Below are 21,790 nucleotides of genomic sequence, written 5' to 3' on the forward strand. Positions count from 1 at the left end.
GTTTGGTTTGCATGCAGACCAATTTACCTTCCGTCAGAGTTGAAGAGATGGATATGTTGCTAAGCCTTGTCCCATTTGTTATTCATATTAGTAGAACATTAAAAGAAAACTTATCTGGCTTTCATTTTTCTCACTTTAAAGCTGCTAAAGTCGAAATTCTGAGCACATCTTTTGCCTCCACACGCCACAAGCATCCGGTGCTCTTTACCCTCTCATGTTACTTATGGGTTTCAAAAAACAAGATGGAGACTCGATGCTTCAACACCGTATGGGCCAAAGAGGCGATGTCAGGGTGACACATAAAGGCACGCGCCGCCGGCCTGGCTACGTCAACAAAGCGCGAGGAAGCTCAGATCACCAATAATGCTTGTCATGATGTGATGGAGACCTGTACGGCATTAGCATCCAGCGGGGAATTGGGTGGGTCTTCGTTTACTTCTGACTTTTTAAATATTCATTCTGTCTAGCTTCCTTTATTGAACAACTTGTGCTGCATTTATTGTATTAAAGGATTGAATATGAATACAGTTATTATTAATAATAATATTAATATCATTATATCATATAATTATTATTATTGTTGTTGTTGTTATGATTATTATTATTTTCATATAATTATAATAATATGTATGATAATAGTTGTTATTATGATCCGTTACTGCATTACTTAGATGGCTGTTGAGCTGTTAATGCTCTGCATGGCCAGTAGAGAACCTTTAAGTAGTAAAACAGCTCTCCCTGGGTGGAGAGGTAAAGCACTGGATGCACAACACTCGCGATAGACAGCAAGAATACATACGTAGACGTGAGCATACATTCATTCAGGCCGTCAAAGTTCTTTGCAGCCCTTTGGATTGAAGTAACTGGGAAGTAGCAGAACATGGTGATGGTCGCGGTGGCACGGACCGTCATCAGGGCTCTCCTCTTGACAGGGTGCAGCTCGTCCCGGCCCGGGCTGCACTTCTTCAGCACCTTGGCAATCCTGAAGCTGCACCAGAACATCATCGCGGCCATGGCTATCATCACGCAGGTCGGGACAATTGTCGCCTCGGGATCCTTGAGGGAGAAGCCAGACTCCGGAGCCAAGACAGTCAGCGCAGCGAGGGGCACGGAGAGGAGCCACACCGTCATGGCACACAGCTCCCTGAAGCGGTAGGTCTTCAGCAGAGGGTACGAGGTGGGGTGGCTCACTGCTACGTATCGCTCCAGGCAGATGAAGGTCAGACCCATTGGCCCCCCGACTTGTACGTACACTAACAAAAAAAGGGAGATTTGAGTGTGGATTTGTTTCTCCAATACCACAAAGATGAGATGGAAGATGGAGATCAAGTACTGCACGTTGTGGAAGAGAGCTAAATTGATGTTCAGGATATCTGTCGTCTTCTTGGACGTGCAGGTGATCCACAGCAGTTTGACGATCACCGGTTCTCCCATGAGGAGAGTGACGATGTCGACCACTGAGAGGATCACGATCTGGCTCTTCTCATACACACACACTTTGGTGTCATTCAACATCCTACCAGACAGCTGGATAGAGCTGAAAGAAACAAGTGATGGACATTTAAAAGTCTAAGTCTAAGTATTTTCTTAGTTTTATCTTTGAGTATGAAAGCAAAGAAACATAAATACAGAGCGACATATACTGTGCTGGAAAATGCACAAACGTCCTCGGATTCCTTCTCGGCTGGAAGGGTTTGAACTTGTAATCTTTTCAGGAAAATCCAAACAGTATTTTCTGTACAATTTAAATTCTATAAAATACTCCGATGCAATATAAAGTAAATCTTTTCTCCAGTACAAATTAGTTATTTTGTATTCCAGTATATCTTGAACCAGAATAAAGCAAATCGCTTGATTCTCAAAAATACTTGTTTGGAGTTTGTAGAAAAAGAAAGTCAAATCAAAAGCACTGTGCTGCCAGAATTCTTTGTTTGGTAATGAAACCATATATTATACACGTTCATACATGATGCTACATTCATATAAAGACGTATAAGCAGATATATGAAACATTGAAGACTCAATATTAAACCGAGTCATAACCCTAGCTCTTGAACTGTCAAGTATACCGATAATCATATAATTATATATAACTTAGTACTCAACACTTGCAAAGTCAGAGCTCACCAGGTGTATTCAGCTGCTGCTCGGACCTTCCCAAAGAGTGCTGTTTAAATCAACGGTTTAGGTAAAAATGAGTCCTGATTTTCATATTAGGTGTGAGGCAGGTGCGAGGCAGCCCAGCAAAAACAAACATCACGCCCTGATTTTCCTAACACCAGAGTTTCGGTGGAGGAGGTTCGTCTGTGACAGTCAGGTCAAGAAAAGAAAACGCACACGACCACAAACCTCAGTGGCGTTCGTCAGTCATTCCCCGTGCAGGAGATGCTGCAGAGCACACGGTGGCAGTGTAGCACACACCCTGCGCTCCGGAGGGGCCTTGAGGGATATTACATCATGCAAGAGAAACAGTAGATGTTGGGGCTGTTTCTGAACTAGAGGGGTTATTCTCACTGGAGTTATCGATCATGAAGATTCATATAACGCTGATATTCTTTAGTTGTTATAAAACACTGACAACCATGGTGGCAGGGAAGAGTAAAACGCTGCGTAAATGTGGATGCACTCGAGTATCGGGAGGTCATTGTGTAATAGTTGTGGGCTTTCTTTTGTAGATGTGAGGTTGGTTTCTGCTTTAAAAGTGCTAAATTACAAATTTAGAGCGTCATGGATGCTCCGTTATCAGCTGTAACTGCTGTAAGCTAGCTAGTGGGCTCGCCGCAAACTAGCTAGTGGGCTCGCCGTAAGCTAGCTAGTGGGCTCGCCGTAAGCTAGCTAGTGGGCTTGCCGCAAACCAGCTAGTGGGCTCGCCGTAAGCTAGCTAGTGGGCTCGCTCACTGGGACTCACTATCATGGACGGAACTATTTTTATTATATTTTATTTGCCTCTCTCTGCAGCCTGTAGTCCAAAAGATTCTTGTGTCCCGTTTGCATGACATTAGCTGCGCAACAGCAGCATTGGATTCTGAAGAATAGACTTCAGAACAAGGTGCTCTCGTACGCAACATCCAAAGCTCTATTGGTCATCCGCTCTGGAATTTGCGTAACTGACGACCGTCGACTTCAAACTGCAAAAAGCCCGCTAAACGCTGGAAGACTTTTGCGGATGCATTTCTCATGAACGCATTGCTCATTTCTGAACAGAAATCATTATGCTGACTCGTCAAACATGCTTTGTATGCGATGCGTTGCATGCAAAACCGTCGGTGTGGCCTTTAACATACGATCCGGCCCAGCGCAGCTGTAACCATGATGGAGATAATTCCACATGTAAGTCGAATCTGAAGGCGTCTTCCTCAATAATCTCCCTGCTGGGATGCGAGGACACACAGAGTATATATTGATCGAACTAAAGGTAAAAAAACGATCAATCACATGAAAGAGATGAAGATTTTTTTATTGACAAATACACAAAAATAGATCACAGAGCAGAATTATGAGTTGTTCACCAACAACAACAACACATCTCCGCGGTAAACATTCCAGTATGGCTTCAATTACAAGGATTAAGACTCATAAATACAAATAAAACCTGGGAGCCAAAGTGTGTGAGGCCGTTCAGGTTTACTATGAGAGAGCAAACTAAGGAGTAGATAAACCACAGTATGTAGGGAACCATGGGAAACAGGTGAATGATGAATGTGGATAAACGGAGCACATGCTAAGAGAATAAATATGAAAACACACAAAAAAAACTTTTATATATTTGTATTGCTGTTCACTTATTAAGTATTCATCGGGTTAGAGGCCTTCTCATTTACATTCCTTGAGACCACCGGCATGTTGCATAGCTTCCAGGCTAGCTCTCTTCTCCGATAAGTCAAACCAGTATGACTGTAGCCAACCCTTTACTCCAAAGTTCATGGTATTTGGAGTCAGTATGCATACATCAATGACTCAAAATGTCTCATTATTCTGTGACTACACCGTTTTTAGTTTTTTTTACAGAAGCCACGAGAGGCAAGTGAGGCAATGTTTGTTGTTGCCATAGTCATTTTTTTATTATTTTTGAGGATCATCATCCTGCTTATGTCAAGCGTTTGTTGTTGTAATACTCAATACGACCACAAGAGGCTAAAGAGCACCACTACCCAATGCTCTAAATAACCCCCAAAAAATCCTGTTTTCCTCCACGGGAGTTTTAATCTACATAACTTGCTAACACACTATGTATGTGTACCTTGTGTTTAGAGCACGTGGAGGAATTAAAACTCCACTGGAAGAAAACATGAACGCTCTTTGCCCCGTTTAGAACATGGTGTAGTGGTGCCCTTCAGCCTCTTGTGGCTGAATTGAGTAATACAACAACAGAACACATATTTTCTCACCTCCCTTTCTGGGCTTCCGTAGATGGTGTACTGTACGACATAAGAACTCTGTATGAAGTTTGGGTAACTTTGAATCACCTGAAAAGTTTTGCCATTGTTGCTGTGACTTCAGGTGACAGCAGCATGGCCCCTAAACGAAACAAACTACAAGTGAAACCACGAGTTTAGTGGTTAAGTGCTTATTGTTGGTTGCAAATATAGAAAATGTATTCATTTTTTTATAACCTTAACTTGATTTGTCGAAAACAAAGGCTGACAAAATATGATTTAAAGTGAGACAAAATTCCTTTTACAAATGAAAAGTTGAACTCTTGAGATAAAACACACTATTGATCAATTCAATCCAATACACTCTGGGTTTTGTTGCTAGAGCCTCACTTGGTCTGCTATGACCAGCAGCTTTTGGTGGCTAATGACAATTTTTCAATTGTGCTACCGTGACACCTTCTTTTAGCATTAACTTTATCCCACAATTACCATTTATTGCCTCTTTCAAGCAAACGGTACATTATCTCGCTGTAGAAAATCTTAATGGAGTCGAACACGTTTTTCTGTTTCCAGTCAAAAAGGCACTTCTCTTATGTCTCTCTGTAAAGCCAGATATGCAAACTGAAGCACTGTATATACAAATTACACAACTCAAAAGGCACTGAATCATTTACAAACTGCAGAAAAAAAGACATAAACATGTTTTGGTCCTCTAAAAGCATTTGTTGTTGTTGAGGCGGCAGGTCTGGTTGCTGAAGTCAGTCATGTGATGAATTCCTGTGTAAAGGCATCATGTAAAAACAAGGCACACGTTGGACCCGGGGTCATCTGGACAACACATTTACATTTGTTCTCTTTGTGTTTCCTTTTTTGCTGCTTCCTGCACGCTGTAGTCCGAGCATGAAAAGCACGAGATGGAATCTTTTGTTTGGTGTTTCCCTTTTGGGGGGTTCCCGTGTCAGGACGGGAAACTACGCATGGCTGTGGACGGAGATGCTCGACAGGTCGTTCCTGATGATCTCATTGACTGCAAAAGAAGAGAGGGAGAAAGGGCGGTCAGTATTCATGACGTCATGAATAGGTAAGTGTTCAGTATATGTCACAAGTGATGCCTTTAAAGCTCCTGAAAACCAACTTTCTCAATCAGCTTCTTTCTAGTGGTAGTGAACACTTTCCTTTTTAATTTTTGCTTGTCATGAACATTAACGTTTACTAAACATCTACGACTAGTTTTCAGTGGCTTTATGACCTATACTATAGATTTGGCTAAAAAGTAAGCAAACAGTTGCTAATTCACACGTCTAGCAGACCAGTTAGCAACATTAGCGTTCAATATTGACTCAATTGGCTAAATGTTTCACTTTGATAACCGACTGGTTGCTAACTGTCGGTTCCCTGTGTGCTGCGGAGCAGTAAGTGTGCAGCGGCGAAAACAGCTGCCTGCTCATAATTAAAAAAAAGAGAGCGGTGACAAAAACATTAAAGGTATGGACCGCAACACCCAAAACAATGAGCCAAAAGAAGCCAGGTAAGAAAAATTAAGTTCTGTTGTCAGCTACAGGGAATACAAGTCTCTGAGCTCTATGGGACCTGTTATTTCCTCTGAGTCAACCTAATAGAATCACCGTATATCAGAGATCCCCAGACCGTCTATCAAGAGAGATGATGCAACCGCCTGCTGTCTCGAAAGGATCCAGGTGCACTTGTTTATCTGTTCCTATCAGCTGAGTTCTTTGGCTGATGGAGGGGGATATATATATATATATATATATATATATATATATATATATATATATATATATATATATATATATATATATAGGTATCAATGTTCTGACAACAGAGACATATCACTCATATTCTTTCCCCTCACTAAATGGGATTCAGTGGGTTCATTCCTTCTCTCCCCGTTCCTGTCTGTGACCTCATTTATCACTTTGAAGAGATCCAGATCCTCCCTCTCTAATCAGCTTCCCACTTTTCTAATCAGCCCCCCTTTTCTCAGATCTCACAGGGATGAGAAATGTGAGAGGGGAAGGGGAGCACCCCGGCTCGGCTCGGGCCTCGGAGAAGCCGAGCCAGTGGGGCCGAGGGAGGAATTCCCTCTGACTGACTGGACGCTTGGAAACCAGAGATTTAACTCCACACAATGGAATTACTTCTTCTGCTTCTCTCTTTTTAAAGTTTATTTTGGTCGCAGGCAGCAGAGCAGCCTTTTCCCTCAGTGAACCAGCGTGCCTAACAAAAAGTTGAGGACCAAGTCAACGTGCGTCATTACCACGAGGTAGTAAAACCTATCACCCGGGCAGCGATACGTTACACCCGGCGAGACATGGAGTTCACGTGTTCGGCCTCGCTGACACTGCTATAAATACAGCAACAGGAAGCTCTCCAGCGGCTTGATAAGCGCAGAGCGATCTCACACGAGCGTGTCACACAAACACACAAACACACAAACACACTGGACCCACGATGTGGCGACGGAGACGGGGTGAGATTCACAGCACTGTGTCTTTGTGAAGGACGTCAAGACGCTCGTCAAGACGACAGGGACATTCATTTGCAGATGTCTCTTCGTCTAGAGTTAGCAGAGGGCCAAAGAAACCACTCTGTTCATGTTCAGAAGTTTATTCTCTGCCAAGTGAACACTGTGTTTAATGCCGTCTGTGGTTCTGGATAAAGGTTTTATGGGCAAAATAACATTGATTATGTCGGCCTTGGAGACGACAACCAAACACAATTGTGCTATTGGTTGCATTATGGGAAATGTAGGATCTGGTGCTTTTGGTAGTTTTACTAGTGACTCTCTGTGTCTCTGATTTAGGCCATTTGTTGTTGTTATATTTTGTGCGGTCACGCTGTTGTGAGTAAGGATTAACGTCTCAATAATGGTGCATTCAAGAACGCTCATGCATCGAAGAGTAGGCTGCCCGTCAAAACCCTTCTAAAAACAAACACAAAAACAAATTATTAATATTCATTATTATCAAATCAACCTAAAGGCTTTGTGTTACACAGGCAGTGCGCTGAATTAAAACATGCAAAGCCACTGGTGCCGACCTCTATGTCAGGATGAACGTGTAACTGTGAGAACAGCGGAGAGAACTTAAAGTGAAACTCTCCAGAGATCAGCTGCAGCTCCATCGGGATCGGTAGCAACTCCGACAGGTAGCAGCAGGATTAGATGGTGAATGTTGTCGTGTGTATTGTGATGCAGGATGCTCTGTAACGCAGCACATCATCAGGACAGCATGCCACCAGCCATGTGAACCATTACATCACCAACAAGACACACGTGAACCAGAAGAAATAAACAGCCTAACCTCATCTCCACCCTCCTACAGCGTGTCGTTCCGCTGCCATGTGTGCTCTTCCCGGCCCAGACTGAACTGACTGACCTCCTCTCCTCTATTTGATCTGGCTTTGACCTCCTGCGCATCTGGAGGTGGAAGGATACGATCGTTGAGTTCAAGAACCTCAAGGGGACGTTATTACAACGAGCCCGGCAGTAAATTTAGGACATCGAGACATCGTCAGACCTCCAAAACACGTAATCGCCTGTCCGGTAGCGGAATCGTGAGCCACGTGTGCTGGAGCAGCTTCAGCACGATAATAAAAAGTCAAAAAACAGAATTCAGTGTTTTTTTTCCTGATATAAAACAAAGGAAGGCAGGGCAGTACACCTCTTTATCACTTTGCCCCACTGAGGACACAACATGGGCTGTTTATGTGTCCGTTACCATGGCCCACTTTTCATTGAGCCATCACATTTGACGTGGAGGATCTAATTGGAAAAAAGAAAAGAAAGAGGCAACGTATTGATCTCTAAGTGTGTTCACAGCAAAGTCCTAAAAATAGGCCCAGCACCAGTGTGACATCTGTGTCATGTGCTCTGCGCTCACATTGATTTGAGAGAGAAAGTCCAGCGTCCACTGAGTGGGCTCCTATACCCAAATACATGGGGGTTCATTCAGAGGAATAGAACTGAATTTTGATTAAAATGTGAGAAAAACAAATCAACTTTATTTTTAACATTATAACATTGTTATAAGGAGTGCCTGATCTTCAAAGAGACAGTGTTCAGTCGATGTAGGGATCCCTATTGTCATACTGAAATAGGATTAAAATGAGGATATCAAATATTATAAATACATTATAAGATATATTATAAAAACAATCTCACTTCAATCTCTATTCAGTAAATGTTCTGGAGGTTTCCATCATATCACATAATCTCCATCAGAGAAAGGAGTTTGCCCAGTTGCTCAAACTTGCTTTAAGGACATCTCGTTCCTGAGGTTCAGGGTTCATTGTGAATACAACAATCTGTGGAACAGATACTTAATGGACCCTGAAGTGAGATGGTTTCCAAAACTCCATTGGCTGCGGTAACTGAAAGCTCCAGAACAGCTCCTACATGGCAGAGGTCGGACCAAAGCCATTGTTCTGCACGTCTAAAGTCTTTGCACTCGAGTCTTAAGCCAAGACTGACAAGTCCCAGGTCAGACACTATGAGTGTCGAGTCCTAAACAAGTCCTAATGTGCTCCTCACCTGGAATTTTCACCCTCCGCGTTTTGCAAGGAATAGCGTTAACGTTAGTGGATTCAGGAAATGTAATGATTTGCGGGACACTTTTTTAAAATAACATAATTTTGCATCTCTGGGCTTGAAGGAAGGTCTCAAGTATGTATGTGAGTAGGTCAAAAGGTTCAAGTCTGAGTGAAGTCACAAGCAAGGCTTTTTGGGACTGGAGTCCTGGTCATGGGACTCGAGTCCAGACGCCTGCGACCTTGTGGTGATGTCGTTTACTCAACAGCGGAGAACCGAAGGTATAGGAAACTACTTATGAAACAAAAACATGAATAAACAGTGTACTGTATTTTCATTATCTGTGGTCATTCTTTATTCATACTTAAATCAAGCAAAGTGCTACAACTCCACAAACGTCTTCGAGAACCTGACGGCAATTTGATGGCAAAAAGTTGGGGTTTTGATACGAAGTAATCCAGGAACCGGTTTCCTGTCCCATGCAGGTCCACTGCAGCTGGACCCGACTGATACAACCCGGCTCCCTTAACCAGGAAACCCCCAACAAACGAGGAACTCCTAAACAATTAGCGGGCCGCCTCTGTTTGCCTCATTAAGGGCTGAAAGACGGCAACACGATCCGCCACTGGAACAACACAATACTGCAGGAGGAACCGGATCAGGCGGCCAGATATATAAAACCCTCTCTGATCGCTGTGAATAAATCAGCTGAGGGACCCGGGCTGAGACAATGAGAGAATAATGGCCCCCCCCTCACCCACCCTCTTTACTGCCACGTCAAGTCCAGGCCACAAGCCACGAGATGTTCTTGGCCCACATCATGAGGCTCCTACTGGGTTACTGCAAGTCAGTCCCACAGAGCGGTTCTGTAGTTCACCGCACGCTCGGCCAACTATTTTTTTTTAACCCAGGTATTCTATATATTCAAAAAAAACATCTGCAGACAATAGCTTTTTGTAAACTTAAGGGAGAAAGGCAGAGGACGTCAGCGAAATGTTACCACAATAAAAAAAGTTTAGAAAATGTTCGGAACAACTTTCAATTACTTATAATTCAACACAATCACAAAGGTCAGCACCAAATGTACAAATTGAGTCAACACAACTCGAAAAACTAGTAAACTAAGAACATTTAAAATTGGTCTTTTGAAAACGGAACTTTATAAAGGGGACATATCACGCTCATTTTCAGGCTCATACTTGGGGTTTCTACTAGAACATGTTTACATGCTTTAATGTTAAAAAAAACACTTTATTTTGCTCAACCTCCTGTCTGAAACACTCAGTTTTAGCGCCTGTCTCTTTAAGAACCCCTCCAGAAAAAGCGACTTCTGCTCTGATTGGCTGAGTTGATGTTGAGGAATAAGCGATAATCCACTGATACACTTCCTCCAAAGATACCGTGTGAAGCACAAACTATTCATGAAAATAATGGCTGATAATTAATTACAACCATACATGTGAAGTCGGAATAAAAACGCTTGTAAATCAAACAAACTGGTGCTTTTTTTTGCCACGTGTGGCTACACATTATTTAAGGAAGCAAGTGAGTGAATGTATAAAATCAGTCAGATGCTTCTCACAAATACTTTTCCCATGATCCCCCAAAGTCTCTGCTCATCAATTGTACCGTTGACATCTAACAAGGCACAAAGCATTCTGCAATGCTATTTGGCTCAGATCTGGGTTCATGATGTTTTGCTCATGCACACTACCGTGCAGTATAACGTATGGCTTTGGCCACCTCTCCCAGACCGCCCTCTGAGCCAAAGGGAAGCATGCAAGCCTGCAGTCAGCAAGTTTTATGGCGGCGTGGCCGGCCTCCATCTCCCTCGGCCTCGGCGGCGGACTGTGCAGCCGCATAACCAGACGTTCAGACTTTCCATGAGCAGACATGTTAATAACCAGGAGGAGGGACACTGGTTAATACGAGAGGGCAGGGTGGACATCAGCTCTGATTACAGACCAAAAGGCAACACTACCTGACCGTCACTTGCATTCAAAAGTGAAGTTTTCTGCAGTTACTGCACAGTATGAGTGGCTAAAGGTTCACCCATTGAAATAATTTGCGTCAAATTCTTCTGAAATTGACAGTGATTTACTAATTCACAGCCCATAAACACAAACATGATCCTGCTTGTGTTTGTAATAGCAGTCAGAGGATCATGGCCGACATGAAATCACAGCAACGCCACACCTGAGCGAGACCGTAAAGCGAGGACTCGTATGAGACGCTGCCAGAGGACCTAATGAAGTGAGAAGCCACATTAAGTCTGGAATGCTTCGTCTACTCTCCGTCAAGTTGCCAAAGAAAACAAGTGTAATCGGCGGGGCCCGGCTCCTCAGAAAGGTCCGTGATGGTGGTGACGGTGGCCTACTTTACAACTCAGACTTTAACTACACCTGGTTTGAGCCGCAGAAACCCTCGAGGGACATGAGCACCAGTTTTGAGTGTAATCAAATCTTTAGCTCGAGCCGGCCAAATATCCCCGCAGACGGGGCGAACAAGTGTTAATGCATTTACCCAGACTGCCTAGAGGAAGTGGCATGGGAGCAGTCTGTCCCGCAGTCTGCGGCCCAACAACAGCGTCTCACTGGGCATCGCCAGGAAGCTCGGCCAGACGATTGAGCCGGGGGGGTGGGGGGGGTGGTGACGGATCAAAGCCCGCTGATAGCTGCTGCTTATTGTCGCTTCATCTACTGCGCTCCCCTTCCTCCGCGGGACTCGCACACAGCCGGGGACTGTTTTCTTCTTGCCCCGGAGAAAGATCGTTTATCCAATTTATTTCAAGTCACGGTGGAGCACGCGGCCTCCGAAACCTCAGCGGTGAGCGCAGAGGGCCTGAGCAGTGAGATCATGAAGCTTGTGCTCCTAAAAAAAAGAAAAAAAAAGCTGCTCTCTGTGAGATAAATACAAAAAGAAGACGACGGTATTCATTATATCAGCGCGTTTTAGGCTGGCTCGTCTCATTCGGGGTTTACAGACGAATATATCAAGCGAGACCACCGGGTTGCTTTGATCGAATTACCTCAGAAGTGAGACGGCTCACAGAGACGGAAAGCCACACACGTGAGAGATTTCGTAAAGAGATATTATAAAAAAGTTGGACTTTCGACAGCCTCTAATCACGTAAAGTAGAGGACTCGCCACAGCAGTGAGGAACCTTTCAGCACCGCCATCACTAACCACACCAAGCTGCTCCTACGTGGCCTGTGACTGACAGTAATATCAGGGTTTCACAGCATTGAGAACAAGAAAAACACCTACTGTGCTACTACAATAAACAGTCGATTTTTACGTTTTTTGTTTGTTTACATTGTGAAAAAGGGTTTTAAAAGTTTGGTTAAATACACATATTTGCTCTCTTTCTGGCACACAGTAGTTTTTGCACTTTCATTTCATTGGGACTAAACACTAACATTAATGAGCGAGCTTGAGAGGTGCTGGAAGGAAGAGGTTGTTTCCTTCAGATAGAGCCATGAGCCTTTCCCCCTGTTTACAGTATTTATGCTAAGCTAAGCTAACCAGCTGCAGTATCAAAATTCTCATTTATCTCTCAACAAGAAATCAAAAAAGGAGATTTTCTCCAAAACAAAAGCTCCAAACTGGGAATGACACGGATGTTAAGGGGCGCAATTAAAACCTTCCTGTTTTTCTATTAATATTTGTATCGGTGCCCCAGATAATAAAAAAAAAGAAGCTTCATTTTGCATAATAATAAATACCGTTTTCACTCACCGTCATCAAGGTACATCTGGTCCAGCTCCTGCGGCTCTTGTTTGATGCTGACAGCCAGCGCCGGCGGGCTGCCGTCCTCCTGAAGGGAGCCCCGCCCCCTCGGTGGCCCCTTGGCGTGCTGCTCGGCTCCTGGGCTGGCGCTGCCGCTGCCCGGCGGGGCCGGTGTCACGCAGACGGCCGGAGAGAATGGGCCGTCCGTCGGCGTGGAGGGCTGCGAGGTCGGGGGGGAGGAGGAGGAGGAGGAGCTGCTGGGTGGGTAGAAGCCGAGCGGCTGGTAGCGCCCGGGCGTCTCCTGGATGATGGAGACGTGAGAGATCGGGGACTGCTGGCCAGGGTGTGGGACTGGCGGGCCGGCGGAGAGGCACTTGGAGAAGGGCGGCGGCGACTGGTCGTGCAGTTTGGGGCTGGTGCTCGGAGAGGACGAGGCGGGCAGCGGGGAGGGCTTGGCTGCAAGACTGACGTTGTAAGGCCTGAGGTCAGAGGTCACAATCGGGGCCATGACCTGAGGGGGGAAGTATGGCTTCAGGCCGCGCTGGCTGCACACCAGAGGGGCGTCGAAGTCGTCGCGTGGCTCCGTCTTTATTGTCGGGGCTGGGAGGGGAAAGGAAGAAAGGGGAAGCTAAATGAGTAAAGAAGCAGTCCAGCCTTCCTGCAAGTGTGACTGAGTGAGTGGGTTTGTGGCTAGGATACCCGCCGCCAAACAAACACTCTCATCAATGAGACTCTGTGTCTGGGCCCAGGCTCTCCCACCCGACTGAAATTATTCACAAAAGTAGAAAAAAAAAGAAAAGTAAAAGGGATGACTCATCAACACGAGAAACATCCAGCTGCTTCAATAATAAAATGCCTGTTTTCTTTGGACCCGGCTCCGGTGCTAATACCCACTAAATGTGAGATATGAAATATGCTGCTGCAACAGGGGCTTTATACTCAGCAGGGTTCGGCAATTTAAAACAAATTACGGCTCGCTCATTGAGACGAAGAGAAGAAAGTTTAGTAGTTTTCTTTTTTCTTTACACAAAATGTAGGTGAAAAAGACAAAATGGAGGCTGAGGATGGTGGTTAGCGTACAAAGTGAGGCCCAAGAGTCTTAGCCATGTTGGACACCGAGTCTTTAGGAAATGTGCTCTGTCAATCTGTTGCCGCTCCTGACACTACATCAACGTAAAACAAGCGCCTCAGTCCGGTGACGAGGACACGGCAGCCCGCCTCTGACCCCGAGCTCTTCACTGCGTCGCCCAACTGGATCGATTTCCTCTTTGCTTTTGTGGCAAAGCTGTTTTAAATTACAATATGAAGAGTGGGCTTGAAATCGAAGCTTAAGTAGGAAATTACTCTATTATTATTATTATTAAATTACTTTATTCTTCCTTCTGCGATTCTGCTTCTTATTTCTGGGCATTTCTCCGCCTTTAATTCAACAAAGGTCCCAAGGCCGGAATCAAACCCAGAACGCTGAAGTTATTTGGCGTGAACTATAACCATTCGGTTAGCAATCCTGCATTTTACTGATCCACATTGTTCATTTTGTAGTTGTTTGTCTCCATCTTTGTTTTTGTAATCTCTTAATATAGATATGTTTATCCTTACAAGGTGAAGAAGTGGCTAATGAGACCAAAAGGAGACGTGTCAGGGCTTTACTGAAGCCTTCCAGTGTCAACAGCTGTAAAAGAGGAACTGCGACGAGATGGTTGCAACAAACCGCAGCACTAAAATAGTGCATGCACCCCTATTTGGGGCCTGTTTGGAGGGAAGAGCGTCTGACTGCCTGTGGAAGAGAGAGGCAGATGCACAGGAAGAAGTCTGTCTTGCCGCAAAAAAAAGGGAGCGTGCCCCGGGTTTTTTTTCCAGAGTGTGAAAATCAGCCGCGTGTCCCGAAATAAACCTGCAACACCTGCTGCTGCAAAGACGTGACGAGACATTATCAAAAAAAACAACACTTTTCTTGACTTTCTCCTTATCGTTGACCCCGTTTAGGAGACCCTGACCAGGCCAGACTAGCCCTCCTCTCCGCCCCGCCCCTCTTTTACACTCTGCGTCCTGAGGACAATGCTCCACTTTCACATCGGGGCGCCCCGTCGCCCACGTGCAGGGCTGGGCCGGTTCGCTTGAATCACCGCTTTGAACCACCCACTGGATTTTTTAACTCCAAGCCCGGAGTGCAATTAGCAGAGGTTTTTCACATTTCAGTTGGTGGGTCAGTGTTTATATTTAGCTTGGCAGTGGGTTCCCTCTTCAAATAACATGCCCCTCCGCTGCCTCCACACACCCTGTGCGTCCAGTCGCTGTGTACAGGTATGGAAAATAACAGATTTTATAGATTTTATTTGAACAATGAAGGAATAATAGCGTTGCTTTGTTCCTCCCTAGGAAACCACAAGACGAGGGGGAATACAAACTGTTTGTTCTCGCCTTCTGATGTGAAACGCTGGCTAAAATGTTTCTCATCAGGCTGCTGTGTGAACGGCAAAGAGCAGAGTGCTGAAGCGCTGCGGGGATGACAGGGAAGTAAAAGAAAGGCAGAATATGCGACGATGTGCTGAGGCCTGATGCTGCGTTCACATCTGACCTTACTCGCTCGACTTTATGTGGTAAATTTTCTTTTTCGCTGCGGAAAGGGGGCGGGGCTTATCTCCGTGGCTTTACTCCGTGAAAACAGTCCCTCTTTCCGCCATTCACCATTGAAATAATAATAATAATAATAATACTAATTCTGCTTTATACTGGTTGAGGAAGTCCCACGGGCGTCGGAACATCAACCGCCCCGTGTCTGGGTTCATAATATTATCCGTAGTCGCACACAGCTCCAACTCCTCCAGGACGAGTGTCCGAATGAAGCTGGTAAATTGGTAATAATGGGTATTAACTATTCTCCGACTTTGGTGGCAAATTTGTGTGACAATGTATTGTGTAGGAAGCACCCTGTCAGCACAGCACAACCCTCGAATGGAAGATGCTGTTTGGTGCATTGTGGCCGTTTGGACCTCTGGTCGGCGGTCGCTCGGCGCTACGCTCCATGCAGGCGGCAACCTCCGCTTCTCAAATGGGAAATCAATGCGGAAGAGCCTTAAACCTGCATTGTAATGTCCAGCAGGGGGTGACTCCTGTGGTTGTATAGAAGTCTATGAGAAAATGACTCTACTTCTCTCTTGATTTATTCCCTCAGTAAACATTGTAAACATGAGTTTATGTCTCAATCTCTAATTTCAAGTCTTCTTCAATACAGCATGATGTTAATTTAGTAAATTATGCTGCATTTAAGTTAAATAGACCATGAAGAAGAGTATGCTTCGAGGCGGGGCTACCTTGTGATTGACAGGTCGCTACCATGGCGTTGTCCGGTCTGGGAGTTGTCTCTGGATTAATCTTACAACTTTAAGCCTTTCACAGTGCGTCACGCTGGCTAAATGCACTTCATATATACGGTCTTTGGTCACATATTGATCACCTGTTGATAACGCACTGATAATGTCCCCTTAAACTGTGAGGTTCAAGACTAATACGCCTTTGCAATTTGGTGTGGTTATGTCGGCCTTGTAAATTGAAGGATTTCCATTTTATTTTCCCAGTGAGGGGCAGTTCAAAATGTTTTGTTTGAATGGTGCAATTTAATCAAAATGTCAGTTCAAGCCGACAGGAGTAGCAGCTAAACTCTGTAACGTCACTAAATGCAAAATCAGAAGAGTGTAAATGTGTTTCCAGTGAGCAGTGAGAGCGTGTGAGAGCAGAGCGTTACCACTGGCAGGGACGTAGGTGAAGCGCTGGTACTGGCTTCTTTTCCTCTTGCCATTGCAGACGTAGAAGTTCACGTGAACCGGAGTGGAGAGTCTTTGGCTCCGATAGGGAGGGATTTCAACGAGTAGTGAAGTCTGCAACACAGAACATTTAAATGAAGAAATGTATTAAATGTATTTTTATAGTTTGTATCAACAAATAGAGAATTCCTTAATTGTTGTATTGTATAAAGCTTTATTTAATTAATTTTATTTGTATTATTTTCATTTTGTATTAAACCCTTTTTGTTTGTTCATCTGGTTTTAAATATTAAAAAGGTCTGGTTGCAAATGTCGATGACAAAGCAATTTCTAGCGGTTGCTCTGGAATGGAAAAGGCATAAAGAAACCACACTGTAGCTAAAAGAATATTGCATTAAAAAGGATAAACTGAGCTTATTCATGATTTATATTCCTTTAAAGCTGAATAAATTCATAAATTGGTGCATTGCAGACGATTTCTGTGGTTTTACGGTGGAGAAACCTTATGTATTTATTGGTTTTTGTTGATATTGCTTTGTCTTTTTCCAATTTTTGCTTTCACACAGACTATTTGCTGCTAAGCCTGACTGCTTCGAGCTATAACATATTAGTGCTATGATTAGTATTTTACAGAAGGCCTGAGAGGCGAGTGATACAAACACAGATGAAAAAATATATTTATTTATTTATAGAAAAACCTTCTTCCCACCAGTTCTTAAGGCATAAACACAGGAGAGAAAACAGATCAGACTCAGAGAAATGGATCGAACAGTTTTGTCTTATTTGCCTCTCAGGGCTTCCGTAGTATTGCTTTTGTTTGCAGGTCAGCAAAGAGGATGTAAGGTCTGGATTGTACTCAGTCTCGCTTCCTTCAAATCCATAGCCTGAAGTTGTGTGTGTTAAAGGCGGTGGATAAAATCTGAAAATCTGGTTCTAATCCCAAACGCAGGAGCCACAAGGAGACCTTGAAGTGAGGTCATAAAGAGCCACGGTTGTTTGCACAGTGATTCAATTGAACTCGGGATTGTCTGGATAGTTTATTTCCCCAGCAGAGCTTCCTGCTGCCCGAGGAGAGAGCCAAGGCCAGGAGCGACCACGCTCATCAGCCCCACGTACGTGAGTGAATGCTGAAGTCTGGGTGTGCTGGAGGTGCTGCTCAGTAGCAGGAGAGGAAGCCATCTGTCTCCAGAACTGGGCTTCGGAGGACGCCGGCCTCGACTGCACAGGTGAGAGCTGACACACGTTGTATTAAATCACCGCAGCCGTAAAACGAATTGAATCCAGATGAGGCTTTTCGACTTCTCTTGGTACTGTCCTTCAGAGAATTAGCTGATAAAAAACCTCTGGAAGCGGTTCGCCGTTCGCACTGCGTAAATCGTAAGTGCGTCCAGGTTTGCCAGGATCTAATCTCTGCAGACGGGGGAAACAAACTAAACGAACGCAGGCGAAATCTCAAATCCAAAACACGCACAAGTGAAGTCATTCACTCACGCGTTGTTTTCTGAAACCATCTCAACCCACTGAGGACAGACTGCGCCTTCACTTTAAGCAAAGAGCCGGACGATCCACAAAGCTGTAGCGCTGAGGCGTTTCTAACCTGACAAAAGTAATTTCTCACATGCGGAGGAAGGAAGATTACAAATTGAGCATGAAGGAGCATTCTTGGACTCCTCCAGTGAGCGCTTCAAGGCCATTCATCTGAGTTTATATGAGTCATCTGATGCATCTAATTGAAAATAATTCTGAGAATTAAAACTGAATCATCCCTCGTCTCCCAAATATATCTTCCTCTTTGGGGGAGTGGGGGGGGAGTTTATGCAGGTGACGGTTCTGAATTTGGTCCACGTTGTGGTTGAGGTTAAACCTGGCCAAGGCAGCGTCAGAGTTTAAAACGAGACCAGTCCAGCAGACTGGTCTGAGAGGGAGGGAGGAGGGAGGAGGGAGGAGGAGGGAAGAGGGAGGCCCTTTGTCTATTCAAGCAGACAGATGGGTCCCATCAGTCACTGTATGAGAGAGAGAGAGAGAGAGCGAGAGAGAGAGAGAGAGTTTCGCAATGCGAAGACACTGAGAGCAGGTGCACCGCCTCACATACAGACACTCTCTAATCCCCTCGTCTGTCTCCCAGACTCCCACCACGACATCTCTCTCTTTCTCTTTCTCTCTTTCTCTCTCCCTCCTTCTCTCTCTCTCTCTCTCTCTCTCCCATGTGTCCCAGGCCAAGACGGGACACACTGCCGAGCTCAAACTCTCTCAGGGTGGAGGTTGAACTTTTGAAAACCTTTTCCACACGTTTCAAACACAACACTGCGGGCCAGCAGAGGAGGCTCAGCCACTATCTAAATCTAGATCCGTGATTCAAAAATTAACATAAATTCACGCTCAGCTCACTTGATTTGAGCCCTGAGGAGTGAGTGAGACAAAAAAAGTTTGATCTTCTCTCCTGTGACTTTAGAACAGGTGTAAAAAAGGTTTTCCTCGAATTATTTAAGTTGACATTGTTGTTGTAATACTCTTTTCAGACACAAAAGGCTGAAGTGCACCTCTACCCCTAAGATGTCTAAATAGGACATGTTTTCTTCCAGGTGAGTGAAAGCTTTGAGTCACATTTAGAACATGCCTCTTGTGGCCAAAATGAGTAGAACGACACAAAAATTACTACGTTACTACGTTAAAAATTACTACCTTAAAAAGTCAGGAGAGAAAACAAGATAGATAGAGAAAATCACCAGAATAGTTTTTCCCTCTCTGGCTTCCCTACGACTAGTTCTGTTTTGTTCATGTGGAGATCGAATGCGTTTTGCCAGTTTGTTCAGTTAAATATTTGAGAGCAGCTGCGTCGTTGTCAGCGCTTTAATCCTGAAATGAGAGCAGATTCGTCACGATAACAGCGCCACATGTATCACTTACAGGCTTTGAGGCGTCCCTGTCGACCTTGGCCTCAGTCTCCCAGAGGTGGTGACCATCTGAAGAGAGAGAGAGCGAATAAAAAGAGTTAGGTAATGACTAATCAGAAAATAACCCACCTACTTGGCTCACAACAGAAATGGTATGAGGGTTGTTATTATTATCCGTTACATCAGTGATATAAAAAACAGAGACACGTCATACTGTCTGACTCGTGGGCTCCAATCCTCAGTCTACAGACAGAGAAAGAAATCTGATGCAATCCTAAAAAAATGAAGAAAAACAGAGTCATACCAAAGAGATGAGCGACCTCTTTGGTGGATGAGAGAAACCTTGACTTCATCGTGGAATCCCACCACTGCAACAGCTGGTGGGCTCGTTAATGCACGACGACTGGAAACTGACAACTCAACATTCAGACCTCTTACTTCTCCTGTTCTCATAGGAATCTCTCCGTTATCCCCATATAATGATTGTTAAATGGTATTCGCTCCTCTTCTGGTGATGGGTTTTTTCTCCCATATCGTTGCCACAATAAAGACGATCAGGCAGTGAAACAACGTGGCATCATTTGAGCTGTCGGAAAACACTGGCCTGCTAAAAATAAATAAAAATAAAGGTTCATTTTTTCATTCTGCCCAGTGAGGTGTCAGTAAAGCTATATTTTTTACAAATTTACTAGACACAGAAGGAAACCATTGCAATTTCTTTAGACTCCCGACTCATTAAAAGGCCCCATAAAAAGACTGTGAAAATGACGTTTTCGTGGCAAGGAAACAGCAGCTTAAAGAAAAAAAAAGGTCAGCTGCGGCCTAATTTCCTTGAAGAAAATGAACTGAGATATGTGCCGCGTTGCTCAACAGGCTGTCTGCAGTTTGATAAGTGGAGCGCTCGAATTGAGCCGACAGCGAGGTGCAGATGGAGAGGAGTCGTGAGACGGAGGAGGTGCAGCTTGGCACTGACAGCTTCTATTATGCCTGAGAAGACACTGGAAACCTGTTTCCCTTTCTTTTCTTTCCTCTCCCCACAAGCGTCTGTCAGCTGTGGATTGGAGCTTTGGCGGCTGCTCTCCAGGAAGAAGCGATATCATTTGTATCACCTTAAAGAGAACGAACCCTGTGGAAGAGGGTTGGGCCACATGTGAAAAGTTTATTAGACCTCTGAGGTCTTTAAAGTCAGAATTCTGAGATTCTGACTTTAAAGGGGTTCATGCTCATTTTCAGGTTCATACGTTGTATTTTTGGTTTCTCCTGGAACATGTTTGCATACTTCAATGTTCAAAGAACATTATTTTTCCTCATACCATCTATCTGAATATACCTTTATTCGCCCTGTGTCAGAAGTGCTCCGTTTTAGCGCCCGTCTCTTTAAGACCTCCAGAAAATCCCCAGAGGGCACTGATTGGCTTGCAAGAAAAATACGATGCACCTTTGCAACGTCAGTTCTCAAGTGAGGATCCTCCTATGGAGAGCAATGCATTGTAATGACAATGAGTGGGACATAGGAAATATGGGACATAGGGTGCAAAATCGGATTGGCTCATTGAATCACGTGTTTCTGATTTAAGCAGCCCACAAAAAACGGATTTCGGTTGTCTTATTTCACAGTTTGTGGGTTCCAGATACACAGACAGAGTTTTTCATGATGTCCCCTTTAATAAAAGTCTGACTTTCAACTCAAGTGGCCCTCATCCTCTATCCCCAAAAGGACAAAACAAACAACAAAACAATCTGTTTTGCAGCCAGGCGGCAGACGATCAAGCGTGTGTCTCGACCACTTTTTATAAACGCATACTGCATAATGCATCTCTGCAGCCCTAAACCTAACCTTCAGAAGAATCCCCCAAAATACTGAAAACATGTGGGACACTTTTGCACACCAAAAAAAACTACTGCATTTCCCGGGCACCACAGGAACAACGGTGACTGGTGCTCGACATCTGGCGCACCAGTGTGCGGTACTGGTGCAAGGAGGGTAAACAAGGAAGCCTATCTGTGTAAACAATAGGAATGAAAAGGAAAACCATAAAAAGGTTGTCATGCAGGAAGTTGTACAAGATCCTGCATGCAGTGTCCAGTGGGTATTGTTGCTTTTTGTATATATATATATATATATATATATATATATATATATATATATATATAAAACACATTTAAAAAAGGCAGAAAATGGCCCTTCTCTCTTCTTGAAAACATTGAACTCATTTGTTATATTATATTCTGACTCAAACATCTAAATCTTTAACTTCACCCACTAAACTCAACACATTTCTTCCTTATGAAAAGCCGTTCTGTCCCTAAAAAATGTTGGTTTGACTAAGTGTGTTTCTTCTTTCTGCTCTCCCACTCTGTCTCTCGCTGCCTCTCCTCACGTTGGGAACCTCTCCAGAAGGGAAGCCTTTGCAGTCGATGTCAATCCACAGGAGGTAAACATGTTTTTCAGATCTCCCTCTATGTCTCTCTCTCTGC

General features: G+C 44.3%; 1 protein-coding gene across 1 annotated transcript in view; it reads right to left on the reverse strand.

The window, feature by feature from the left end:
- Positions 1–5,347: 5,347 nt before the first annotated feature.
- The window catches only part of nfatc1 (nuclear factor of activated T cells 1), a gene marked incomplete at both ends in the record, with an annotated part of 35,901 nt that continues 19,458 nt past the window's right edge, over positions 5,348–21,790 (reverse strand). Inside the window, 4 exons of the mRNA XM_079232360.1 lie at positions 5,348–5,403; positions 12,664–13,254; positions 16,400–16,532; positions 19,326–19,381. Coding sequence (XP_079088486.1) covers positions 5,348–5,403; positions 12,664–13,254; positions 16,400–16,532; positions 19,326–19,381 — 836 coding nt within the window. The remainder of the gene's footprint in view (positions 5,404–12,663; positions 13,255–16,399; positions 16,533–19,325; positions 19,382–21,790) is intronic.

Source organism: Taurulus bubalis, assembly GCF_910589615.1.
Source record: "Taurulus bubalis genome assembly, chromosome: 16".
Classification (NCBI taxonomy): domain Eukaryota; kingdom Metazoa; phylum Chordata; class Actinopteri; order Perciformes; family Cottidae; genus Taurulus; species Taurulus bubalis.